At 49.6% G+C, this 13,507-nt stretch overlaps 1 protein-coding gene across 4 annotated transcripts in view; it reads right to left on the bottom strand.

Annotated features, from left to right (window-relative positions):
* The window catches only part of ADGRB1 (adhesion G protein-coupled receptor B1), a 287,480-nt gene that overhangs the window by 201,075 nt on the left and 72,898 nt on the right, over positions 1 to 13,507 (bottom strand). For all 4 annotated transcript variants that reach the window (XM_064441996.1, XM_064441995.1, XM_064441994.1 and 1 more), the window contains exon 2: positions 6,046 to 6,966. In XM_064441996.1, the coding sequence (XP_064298066.1) occupies positions 6,046 to 6,793 (748 nt within the window). In that variant the 5' untranslated portion in view covers positions 6,794 to 6,966. The remainder of the gene's footprint in view (positions 1 to 6,045; positions 6,967 to 13,507) is intronic.

The raw sequence follows: 13,507 nt of genomic DNA on the forward strand, positions 1-13,507 counted from the left end.
CTGAGCCTTTCACCAGGCTGCCACTCATTAAATTACCCATAAAAGTCCCCTCATAGCAATAATAGGAGTAGTTGCCTGTGAAACTCCCTCGTCAACTGGATGTAAATTCCACCTTTGGTCTCCCAGCTACAACAATAGCACATTCAGACTGTAATTGGTGATGTTTCTGCATTGTGATCATGTCCACAAGCTTTTGGGTTCACAGTGAAACTGATCGCTTTATTTTTCTCATTTTTTCTCTCTCCCCCCACATGTCCCAGATAGGACCTCTCCATACAGATGCATGCATGAGTGAATTTAGTGCTGAAACGGTGGCAGGGACACAGGAAATCTCTCCTCTGCCACTCTTACGCTCATACCTAATTCTCCCTGGTAGCCAGTGACAGGACGTGTGGGAATGCTTCAAAGCTGTGCCAGGGGAGTTTTAGGCTGGACATTAGGAAGCATGTCTTTACTGGGAGGGTGGTCAAACATGCGAACAGGCTTTCTAGAGAGGTGGTCGATGCCCCAAGCCTGACAACGTTTAAGAGACATTTAGACAATGTCCTTAACAGCGTTTCAGCTTTCAGTCAGCCCTGAATTGGTCAGGCAGCTGGACTAGATGATTGGTCTAGATTCATTCCAGCTGAAATTCTATTCTATTCTATTCTATTCTATTCTATTCTATTCTATTCTATTCTATTCTATTCTATTCTATTCTATTCTATTCTATTCTATTCTATTCTATTCTATTCTATTTTGCAAGGTCTTTAATGACCGCAGATGAAAGCAGTGGGGCAGGCAGCGCTTGTACAGGTGACAGAGATGTGAGTGTTTAAACTGAGTCAGGAACCCTCTTTTCAGCATCTAGAAAGGAGTTGCCCACATTTGCTTCATCCATAAAACACCCCACTGACTGCATGCAAGAGGGGCAGTCCCATCAGGAGCTGCCCATATGGGTCCAGTGGGGATTCACTGCAGGAGACAAGGTGCTGAAGGTCCCCTGTTTGCCAGGTGTCAGGCTCTCTTCAACCTTATCCCCCAGGAGCTGTGAAGTGGTATCAGCATTTGCTCAGAGCTGCTGAGATCTGGACTTAAGCTCAGGAGATGTTGGGTAAAATCCCCAGTGCTTTATCAAGGTAACGTAGGAAAAAATTCACATGTGAGCAGAAACCAGCCCTTCCTTGCTCCATGTTTTGCTGGTGATCTGTCACTATATCCTAGCTCTACTCTCAAGGATGTACAGACTAGACAGCAGGGGAAAACACAGATGTTGAAGCAAGGAGTTGGAAAGCAGCACACCTTCTCCAAGCACACTCAGCAACTCTCCATGCCAGGAGGAAGGAGAGGCAATGAAACTGTACCCATCCAACCCCTTTTGCCATTTGGTTGGCAAGTTGAAAACCAAGGCAAATCCAAAGCCTAACAGTTTTCTCTCCAAGCCCAGCTGTTGTCTGGGCCTGGGGGACGCTTACAGGTGGAATAGAACCTGTGTGAGGTAAAAAGGAGCTGAAGGGGTCAAGGAGAGGTTTGAGACCCTGCCCCAGAGCAATTACTCACAGCTCATTAATCCCTAAAATTTCATGGTCACTAAAATTCATCACAAACATAGGAAACAACTTCTCATATTATTTCTGCCCTGGGGGAGATTCAAGGGCAGGAGAGCTGTGCCACACAGAATGATTCCTGCAACAAGGAGGATGGCAGTTGATTCATTTGTCCCTCTGCCTCTGGCCCGTTTTCCACACCAAGGGCTCCCTTCATCAGTCACTTGGCCACGAGTCCAGGCAGAAGCTCAGCCCTGCTGAGGAGACATCACGTTTCGGCCAGCAGAACTGGCCAAGCATGAAGCAAAGCTTCCCAACAGCAACTGAGGTTTGGAGGATGTGTCCTGCAGTGAGAGATTTATGGAGTTCAGCTTACTTAATGCAGCAGAGGTTAAGAACCGACATGTTCATGGGTCTATAGCTGCCTCTCCAAACAGTAGAGAATGGATGCTAGGTGACTTCTTAATCTAGCAAAGGTAGAAAAAAATCTAAGGGCTGGAAGGTGAAACACCACTAACACAACAGAAGTGCAGTGATGAGCATGTGTGAGGAAGGAGGGTCTGTGATTCTTCAAAGCAATGAGGCAGCAAACCAATGGAAAAGGAAAGGGAGGAAAACCCCCGGCACTTCAGACTAGCAATATCCTGATTCAGGCTTTTTTGAGAACTAAGCAGCTCCATTTAAATCTCAGTTTCAAGTTCTTTGCTGAAATTAATTTGTGAAATTCTCTGGCCAACACAGGAAACCAATCACACTCATTCATTATAAAAATCCCTCCAGCCCTGGAGCCATTTACTTTACCAGGCAGCAAACAATACATTTCAGGGGCACACTTTTAACCCTGTCTTGCAGTCAGCATCTTGGATCCCTCCAAAATGGGGATATGTGGAGCAGAAGGACCAGAACATGCTGGTTATCTCTTTGGGCCATCAAAATGTGACAGCACTGCAATGGCCTTCCAAGCAAAAAATATATGTGGAGACAAGACTAATTAGACATTCATTAAGTGCCTAACTCAGCACATACTTAAGCACATATTTAACCTAACCTTCTCTCATTACAATGTCACACCAGCATCCCTTTTAAAGCTCCAGCTCTGATTACAGTGAAGGCAGGTCACATTTGGGAGGATCACCAGGATTTTCAGACCTTGAAGACCCAATGCTCCGTGTTTCAGGAGGCTTTCCTATTTGCAGCCCCCCAGCCTCCTACCCCAAACCAGTATGCATCCCCAAAAGAGAGTTCACCTCTGAACATCAGGACCTACAACCAGTCTCTGCCTTTTTCCCATGTTGCCTGAGTGAGCCAAACAAGATCTGATGCTGGCCAAAAATATTCCCCTGTTGAATTGTCTTCTCCTAGAAAAAAATCCCCTGTCCAAGCCTTTCCAGAGCAGCAGCTTGAAGTAGCTGCAGCAAGGAGGGGAGATGTGGAGGGTGGGCTGCTGCTGTCAATACATTTCCAAGCTTGTCTTGCTGATCACCAGGACAAGCTCCATGTGCAGCAAGACACCAAAATATCTCCTGCCGCCTCTGCACCCTGATGGATTCTTCCCACCCCCACCACCTCTCGCTGTAACCTCTGCAACGTCTGCGTGTGACAGCAAAGAGGGTGTCTCATTAAACCTGGAAAGCAAATCTGGAGTGGTCTCTCCTGCTTCCAGACACTGAAGAACAGATGCTGCAGACAAAGCAGGGTCACTTCAGCAGAGTCACTTTGTGAAGTGCCATTGAAATGTCCACAGACATCCCTGAGTACCTGAACCAAGTGCAAACTCATTGGCCATGAGTGAAATCAGGCTGTCAATTAGGTTTCTTGGGTGTCCCAGTAGCTCTGGAGCAACAGCATCAGTACGCCCACTTCTCCACCATGGCTGGGAGATCTGTGGCCTGGGCTGGCAGCAGTAGTTCATCTCCTAGCTCTGCTCTTTGGCCACCAAAGCCAATGTCCAGCCCAATAATTTTATTCTTGGACTGCTCTTGAGTGACTTCATAAAGCCGGGAGAGGGCATCACCTCATCCAGCAAACAGACACATATATGCATTCTCCATCCTTTGGTGTACCAGTGCCCAGGGATGGGGAGCGAACCTTTTCAACAGGATCTCACCCCACAGACTCTGTGAGCCAAAGCATGGCTGCCTCCAGGGCAACATCTCGTCATAGCCTCTGTAGATTTGCACCCGCCCATTTGCTTTGGAAATATCCCGGGTATAGAAGAGGCACATCAGGAAAAGTCAGGCTCCACATTTTGGGGTGGTATCTGGGTGTCTGGCAATTCCTTGCATGCCTTGAAAGTCATCAGACTAGATTAGTACAACACATGCTTGCACCCTTGTTCAAAGATGAAGGTGTCAAAACAGGCCCAGGAACAACAAATGACTCAGGAAACAGGAGGAGAGAAAGAAACAAAATAAAGCTTGTAGGAAAAAAACCGCTACAAATACAATCAAGACAACGACGACAGCAATAATCAGCATCAGCGCTCAGAAATTGGGAGCCCTATCAAAATATTCCACCCACAAAATGCTGTTAAGGGATCGCTGGCTCTCTGTCCAAATTGGATCTCGCCTCCATCTTCCTGATCAAGCCTTTGCAAAAATCAAAACAGACACAGTGACAGACAGAGCAGCACATGGAGAGGCCGGGCACCCTGCAAGCATCGTTTCTATGTAGATGGCATCCCACCAGTGAAGATGATAATTCTGTATCCTCAATATGGAGCAGATGTGAGCGGCCAGCAAAAAATTATCTACGCTCTCTACAAATATTTGACACCCAAAAAGGATTTTGATTCAGCCACCTTTGAGGCTCTTTCATATTTATTTTCTGGGAACATTCAAGCACTCAAGCTGGACTAGGAGAGATCTTTACAAAAGCCAATATTAAGCTTGAATGCTCCAGGATTTGCTGAAAATCTTATTTCAAATTTCACCTTTGGTTGCAATGAAAAAGGTCACACTGCTTGGGTTGAATGCATAAATCATCCAATCAGCACATGCAAGGCATGACACATGACTTAACGAAGCTCGCATCGCTCCGAGGAGGCAGCCAACACGGTACTCCTCGCAAGCTGTTCACACAGGAGAAAAGGGCATTGCAAAGAAATCCGAAATCTGGAGAGCGAATATTGCTGTGCACTCGTAGCCAGGGAGGGAGGCACAGCTGAAGAACTAATTTGCAGGATTTATGGCTCGGCTGTGTGCCTTCATGTATTGATTCACAGATCAGTGAGAAACAAAATCTCCCCCAAAATACACTGACGAAAGCACTGATACCTGATCATATACTAATCTCTCAGCTAACGCCAGACTGCGGTCTGCAAGAAAATCACGCTGCACAGCTTGGATCTGTGCCTGGTAACCTCCTTCCTACTGCAAGCAAATTTAGCCTCCTTGCCCCCGCCTTGAGAAATTCCCCCCTCCTTGACTGGGGGTAGCTGCGAAAGCCAGGCAGGAGCCTCAAAGCCCAGACCCAGATGGATGACAACTTTCTCCTGGTGGCAGAGGACATTTCAATCCGATACGTGAAGAAGATGAGACCCTGGGGTGGGGGTCTGGACGTTGCCGAATTGCAGGTTCCCCTCCCCACTGCCCGGATTCCTATTTAGCATCACACCTCCACTTTACATAACTTGTATGCTGGCAGGTGGGGTGGGAGCTGAGAATAAACACATCAGAGCGGATCTGACACTGACGTTGAAATAAAGGATTTGCTTTCAGACCCTCTGGTTCCCTTCTGCTTTGCATGGCACCGTAGCACCAGAGGAGATGGTGTCGGATCTCTGGAAGGAGCATTTCGCTTCCCAGAGCAGTGCCCATATCAGACCTCAGGAGCATCTCACCCTTATTCACAGTCCTTTTTGTCATGCCTCTTCTATCTCCCTAGTCCCTCTCCAGCCCATACCATACTCAAAATCATCATCAAAACACTGATGAAATATCTGAGGAATGAACTCCAGCCCCAGCAAAGCAGCACCAAGTAACCTCACAGAAGCAGCATGGTGAATTTTATTTCCTTCTTTCCTCCAGAAGGAAAATGAGCCTGAGAACAAAATGAGCATGCCTTCTGTTGCCATTCCCTCAAACCAGACCAGAGAATTAAGTTTTTCCCATGAATTAAAATGGTTGATAGGGCTGCTCAGTGCAGCCCGCCTCAGGAGGTAGCTTGGATCCTGCCTTTTCTAGGACATCTGTAATTACGTTGGAAAACTGCTCACCCTCAGGTAAGACTCTCCCCCCTGCAGCTCTGAGGCTGCAGAAGTAAAACAAGCAAGGCACAAGCCCCGGGAATGAATTAAATAATTTGGGGTATATTCAGGGGAAGCTGCTTTGCAATTCCAGTTGCAGGCTCATAAAGAGCCACTGAGGGTTACCGGACCTGCCTACCAATTAGGAAGTAAGTTTTTCATACCAGGCATCTGCAGACTTAGACACAGAAGTGTTGAGGACAGTGTGAGACCTGGGAGTGGAGAGCCCAACGAGCCCTCCCTCCCAAATGCCCTCAGCCACCCTCCACTCACCCAGGAACTCCACTCCGCTGCTGTCCTTGGGGCTGCTCATGCAGTTCTCCAAGTAAATTCCATCCTTATAGCAATCTTCCTTCTTCCTCGTGAGCCCCAGGATCTCACTGGCCTGATCTAGGACCTCCCCTCCCGAGCAAGAGCATGGGGTCTGCATAATGCCACATGGGTGAGAGCTGCTGCTGATGGCCAAGCACGCATCCAGCCACTTGCAGAGCATCTGGCAAGCGGCTTTGCTGGGGTTCCTGTTGCCCACCACGAGGTACTCCACCGAGAAGTCCCTCTCCTGAGCCTTTGTGGGCTTCCACCGCACGGGCCAGGTCTCCACCCCTGGTGGTGTCGTCTGCTTCATCTGGAGGAACTGCTTGTTGGACTGCAGGAAGGCATAGCGGGTGGACCCATCACATAGCTTCAACACATCATCGAAGCTCTCCATGCCCAGGTAGGTGCGGGTGGACTCCAGGAAGGAGTCAAACTGGTAGGTGCGGATGTGCTGGTGGTCACATACGCCAGTAGGTTTTAGGATCTTCATGTACAAAGTATACCTCCGAGGGTCAGGGTTCTGGATAATCCAAGAGCAGAGAGAGGAGTTCAACGGGAAGACAGCAAAGGAGGAGAAATAGCCAAAGAATTTCCCCTGGACCAAAGTGGTGCAGGGTGTTTGTGCCAGGTCCAGAGCGACCACGGTCCACACAAAGTAGAGTGGCGATACCAAAAGCAGGTTCAGGGCAGATCCAATGCTCCTCATCCTAGGTCTCTGGTCCTCTGGAACTCAAAGTAAATGTCAAGCAGGCGCCAGATCCTGGACATAACAGGGACCAGCTTAGAGGAAAACTGAGAGTTTAAGAGGCTCTTGATCCGAAATCAAGCCAATCCTCCCATGTCTGGATTTGAGCTCCCTCCTGTGGCCATAAACAACACCTGGAAAAAAAGGGAAGGAGGAGGGGAGAGAAAGAGAAGAGATTTGGGATTTGGGTTTTTTGGTGGTGTTTTGTTTTCTTTTTATTAACCCTTTGCAAGGCTGAGAATCCACACAGCAACACCAGTCCCAGCACATATCATTGGGGGAAGATGCAGCCCCACATCACCTTCCCCATGCTAGATTTGGGGGTCTCCCCATCCCTGGGATGTCCTGACCCCCAGGAGGGACCCAGCTGTGACTCACACAGGGGGACAACATAGCTGTGACTCCACTTTCCCAGAGCCTTCTGCCCATGCTGTGCCCCTCTGCTGAGCTGAGCACAGCCTTTCCAGTGATTTCTAACCATCTCCCAAAAGGAAACACCCCTCTCCATCCCAACAGAACCAGGATGCTGGTTCAATGCAGTCTTCAGGCTGCACCTGGGGAGGGTGGGCTAGAGGTCAACATGGGCAGCTGGGCTCTGCCTCCTCTCTTCTTCCTGCCAGCCCTTGCTTTTTTGCTTCTTTCTGTCTCTCCTTTTCTGTCTCCTCTCTCCTCTTCCACCAAACCAGTGCAGGGGAAGGGAGTTGTTGTTCAGTACCCAAACCCTGGTCTAACCCTCCGTCCAGACAGGACACCAGGGCTGGAAGGAGCTGTGCACCCAGTACAGGAGTAAAAAAAGGTGACAGAGGCAGATTTTAGGTCTTCCCACATCAGGCAGCCACCCTGCCTTTCACCCCTGTGTGCAGGACACCCCAAAGCCTGCAGTACTCCAGCCGGGTATAAAGCGTCTCCAGAGACTGAGTTGTCCCTGCCAGCCCCAGGACCTCCTTCGGTCCCAAAAGCCCCTTCAGCAAAAGTGACATCCATCCTGCATTGTCTTATGGGACACATTCCCCGCAACCCTTTGTAGTCCAGATCCCCTGTTCTGCCCAGCTGCCCAGATCCCTGTGCCCCCCTCCACACCGAAGACTCCTACGCCCTTGTAAGTGTCCGTCTTTCTTACCCCACCAGGAAGACCCTCCTGTGCTCCCTTCCTTCCATCTCTCCTCTTTTCAGGGGAGGAGAACGAGGGGGAAACACCATTAGTAGCAGGACTCTGACTAGTACCCCCTCCCCATGCAGTGTGGGCACCCATGTTTGGGGAGGGGGACTATTAACAGATGCAGGCATTGACAGGCAGGAGGGGCAGACCCTTAGTGTGGGGGCAGAGCTTCTCCCATTGCTGGGCATACAGCGATGTCATTTTTTTCCTTCCCACACTTCCAGCCATTTCCTTTCATGCCCTCTTGGCTCATCCCAGGTAGAGAAAATCAGGAGTTTCCCCTTGGGTGAGGCTTGCCCTAGTCCTGCAGCACTTGCAGCCTCCAAAACAGGGCTGCTGCCCAGATTGAAAGGGACAGATCAGAACCCTGGGAGGAAGGTTTCCCCTACTAAGTCAGACCACTGCCTTGATTTCAAGAGCCTCGATAGACCACAAGTAAGTGAAAAGCAAGTGCTCAGGGCCTCTGCATTGAAGCTTGAGTGCAAGAAGCCACACTCCCAAGTTGCTAACGTTGTCCTGGGCTGCAGCCCCAAAATAATTCAGATCATCCGGGATGTGTTTCTCCATGATCAGGGACCATAGTGGCACTGCCAGGAAGGAATTGGTGTGCAAGCTTATGGAGAGGGGCATCTGCTGCAAGGGGTGGAGGGAAAACACATCTCCGCTGCAGCCATTGACCCTCCTCACAGCCCATGGTATCCACGCCGCTCATCCCCAGTCCTGCTGTCTCCCACCCCACTGCCAGGCTCTGCCTTCCCAGACTGCAAACAGAGGAAGCCTTCACAGCAACCATACAAATTCCCAGCAAATCTACAGTTCAGGCAGCTAAACCCAATCCCGGGAGAGACTGAAAAATAAGAGATGAAGCCCATAGACCATCCTGTGCATCTGGGAAGAGATAAGAAGCCAAATGCATCTCCACATTCACCCCTTGGTTTCTCTCCTTGCTTTATATCTAAGTTTTGTCTCTGAATCTCCCTTCTTCTGCAGAAACCCTTTTTCCTGGGGAGGAAAGGGTTATGTAACTCGAAAGTCAGATACGCTATTTGCAAACTGTGTTTCATCCGAGCTTCAAATCACTGCAGCCTCTGCCAACAGATTCCTTAGTGTCTGTTAGACCTGACACTAATCAGCATGGAGTCCAAATGCATTTGCACTTAAATTTTTTAGAAGTCAGGTCCCCACTCTTGACAGTGGTTTGCAGCCTGCAAAGCTCTGCAGTGCTCATCTCCCCATGCCAGACTCCTGCATGCCTCCGGGGCCAGATTTCAGGAACACAACCTGCTTAGTGGATGCAAAGCAGCACTTGTTTGCAAGGAAAACCACGGGCATCAACCAAACATCCTATACATTTCCAGAGGGGTCATCCTGATGAGCAGGAGGGGCTGCCTGCAAATGACTGTGAATGCCTTAAATATCAGCTTTGGTAAGTGAAAGGTGCTTGCTTAGCTGAGACTCTGAAAGGCACCACTGGTTCGCCTTTTCCTCGCTGTAGGGCAGTGCCTGAGCAGCTCGTGCTGTTTGCAAGTGGGCACAGCCTCTGCAAAGCCAAAGTCTATCCGACCTTCACAGCGATAAGCCAGCCAGGGATCATCTTAACCTCTGGTCCAGACCGTGAAGAAACCTGCCTCTCCCAGTTGGAAGAAGGAGCCAGCGGTGCCTCCATAGCAACGAGATGATTAGGAGACAGGGCTTGCGCCGAGATCCGGTCCCTAACGGTGACTTCAGCGCGTGGGATTCAGCCCAAGCCTCCCGCCCTCCACAAACTCGATTTTTCTCACGCTGGCCACACAGACCTGCTACTGAATGAGGATGCAGCGAGCACAAAATGCATCCCCCCCCTCACTGCTCCTTCTCTGGGAAAAGCACCGTAAAAGCCAACAAACTTTAACTAAACAGACCCGTTAATGGGACACTGTGTTACGGTTGTTAGGTCTCAGAATTGATTTCCCCTGAATGCAGTCCCATCTGGAAGGTTTCACCATAAGGAACATAAACATATTTTTTTCTCCTTCCACTAATCCTGGCTGAAGTGGAACCTTTACTTAGAGCAGAAGAATTGAATAGGCTAACCCCCCTCCACACCTGGATCTTTGGCTCAACACTTGTTGGACCTGGCAGGGAGGGAAGATGCAATGGGCAGTTGACTGGCTGCTGCATTTCAGCAGAGATATCCATCTTCTACGCTTTAATCCAGAAGAATCCCAAGGGGGATGTACAACAGGGGCTGGAGCCTGCAGCTGGGGAAGTGATATTAAATCTGTGAAAAAAACAGATTATTCCAGGGTTGGAGACCACGTTCCTATGGCACACAGGCAGATTTGCCCATAATCCCGTGGTTGTTGCCACGGCTAGTGTCTAGGGAGCCTGGCTATTTCTGTAATTTTGTGTGATCGGAGTCATCCATGCCTAGTCCTATCCCGTGGCTCCAGCTTTGAGTACATGCCACCCCGCCTGCTCTTTCCCTCTAGTCCTGTGGCTGGGAGATGGGTCTGGTGGAGACACCTTTTCTGGAGTAAAGCATAGGGACAGCAGGTGACCGTGGAGTACCCTGGGCTGTCCCTTGCACTGCATTTCTCAAGGACAAACGGGCAAAAATATTATCATCTTTGTGTGTGCGCCCCTGACAGAAGGCAGTTGTTCCTCCCAAGCAACTCACAGAAAAAGGCTGACAGTTTTGGTCCAAATGGCCCTTCTACCTTGGTTACCTATGCAGGTGTTAGAGATGATGAAGCAGAGGGTTATGAAAAGATGTGAACTACTGTCACGGCTCCTGCACCCTCACATTACTGCGCAGAGCCCTGGTAATTCTTTCTACCTCCTTGCTGAGTGTTTGCCATCCCACCCTGGCACCCACTGGAGCAGGCATGGTTGAGAAACATCACCTGAGACAGACCTTCACAGCTTAAACAGAACCAGGCAGGGACTGAATCACATGTTAAACCAGGCACCTGGGCTGCCTGAGGGGTTTAGGTATCCAGTTTGCACCGGTCCTGGTGAATTTTGGAGCCTGCAAGCCATGCTGAGCTGTTTGCTGGTGCACCCTATCTTCCTGCAGTAATGGTAAACCAAGATGATCTGGTCTGAGGATGGAGTTTTTCACCACGCTCATGACACTGCACACTTTCGTATGCCCTAAGCACACCCCATGCTCATCCTGGGGATGCAGGCAGCATGGGATATGTGTGAGCAGGGGGGGACCAGAGCATACCCTGATTCTGCCTGCAACTACCTTCACCCTCTGCCTGAATAACCCCACATGCCTATTAACCCTGTCCCACCAAGACCTTCCAGATGGACATCTCCAAATTGCTGTGCCCGGCTTTGCAGCTCTGCCCCAGCATAGGAGTTTCAGCTCTGCATGAGCAGGAGGAGCCCATGAAATGCAGGCAGTGCTGTAATGTGCCCTTCTTTGCAGAGTCTGTGCATTGCACAGAGTCCTCCCACGTGGGAAAGGCAACCTCCCCGGTTGTGCGTCCACCACCTTCCTCGGTTGTGCTGGTGACACAGGACTTTTGGTGCAGCAGCTTGGATGTGGCCAATGGAGGGCACTCTTAGACATACACACACACACACACACACACACACACACACACAAATACTCCACAGAAAAAAGGGGGAAAAAAAATCAAAACTATGACTGCAGAAAGGGCATAATTTCCCACTGCTCCCTGTAGGACCTCTCCCAAGACCCTCACCCTGATCTCCCCCCACCAGCTCAGCCGTGCCCCGACTCCCCTCTCTCTGCCCACTGGCTCAGATGTGCTGTCATCCAAGATTTACCTTCCTCTGCTTTTCCTTCTCCTGACCTTGGCACAAGGCTGACATCCCAGCAGGGTGAAAACCACTCTCGTCAAGCTAAGCCTCCTTTCCTGGGGCTTCCCATTTCCCTGTGGGAAGTCCCCACATATCAAAAAATAATATCCCTTTTTGCCAGAGGCAGAAAACCACCTGCCCCTAAAAATCTTGCCCCTTGCCACTCAGAGAAAACACAGGAAACAAGAATGCTCTGACCTTATTCACAAGGAACTGCTAGCAGCACAAAAATGCTGCAACTTCTTGGAAATTTTCTTTTTGCTACCAAGGCGAGCGAGCAAAGCACGGTGGAAATGCCTGGAGAAACACGGTGGCGTCTGTAAACCGACAGCACACAGAGGAGTCAGGAAGGGCTTGGACCTGCCTGTCATTTTGCTGCAGTGGCTCTGCTGGGCTGCGAGGAGAGGAATTAGCCCTGCACAGCTCCTAGAGAGGGATGGAGCTTGGACATATCCTGGAGCAGCACCTCTTCCATAAAATCAGTGCTCAAAATCAGATTTTTCCTTAGTATTCTTTTTAATGATCCATTTTCCTTCACTTCTGTTTTCTGTGAGTGTTTGACTCTGGCCTTTCACAGCAACAGTTTATCTACAAGAGATTCATGATTATTTTCTGGCAAAGCAGAATCTAATGAAAACTAGGACATGAAAGAGCAAAAGGATGAGTTGGTAGGTACCGCAGGACTGGGAAATCCTTTGGTTCTCACCCTGACTTCAGTGCACACCCACTTTCTGGAGAGACATTTCAGACATGTACCATATCCTGGAAAGGCAGCTAAAACCAGCTCCAGCTGGAGCTCCCCAGGTCAGGATCTGGCCTGGCCAGAGCTGAACTCAGACAAAGCCCCTTTGGAAAGCAAAGAAAAGCAGACAAGGGTCAAAGAGGAAAAAGTCCAGCCCTGCTCCCCTCCTGCTGTTTCACTTGCCAAAAACATGTTTCTGCATAGATCCCTCACAACCCAGCGTATTTGCTCCACCACTGTACAGAATGATGTACTGCCCACTGCCTCTATCCATCTCGGTGTCCTGAGTGCAGAGGAAGCCTGATTTTCACCTGCCTGCTGTGTTAATAAATGACATTTACACACACTAGCATCCTTCATCCCAAATTTCTCTCAGCTCCAACCTGGAAAGGCTTTAGGGGTGGACTGCAGCAGGCATGTAACAGCCTGTCGGGAACGGCATGAATAGGGTGGGAAATATTAGATCCTGTGATGGGGATTTGCTTGTGGGGAAAGAATCCTGGTCTTATTTCAATTTTAAAAGTCTGGAAGAGAGAATTTTGGAAAATGGAAAGCTGACAGCTGATATATAGAAATGGATATGGGGATGCCCCAAGAGGCTTTCAACCACAATGAGGAAACTCCAAGGTCCCTGAGCCTCGGTTGAACCCTCCCATCTCTGATCACCTTCAGCACTAACAAGATGGGGAGTCTATCAGGGGGAGCCAGAGGCCAGATTTTAATCTTGGCTCTAGGATTTGTGCACACTCTCAATTATGCATCTCTGTCAATACATGCTTCAGTTTTCCTATCTGAAAAGACGGGTGTGAGAAGCATCCTGTGCTTTTCCTCTAGTGCTCTGTGATCTGAAAAGCTCTGGCAAAGTGCTGAAGATGGTGCTTCATTTCCAACCCACTAGGGTCCCTGGCGACCAATGATAGGACCCAAGGGAATGGCGGGAAGATGTGCCAGGGGAGGG

Source organism: Phalacrocorax carbo, chromosome 2 (genome assembly GCF_963921805.1).
Source record: "Phalacrocorax carbo chromosome 2, bPhaCar2.1, whole genome shotgun sequence".
NCBI lineage: Eukaryota > Metazoa > Chordata > Aves > Suliformes > Phalacrocoracidae > Phalacrocorax > Phalacrocorax carbo.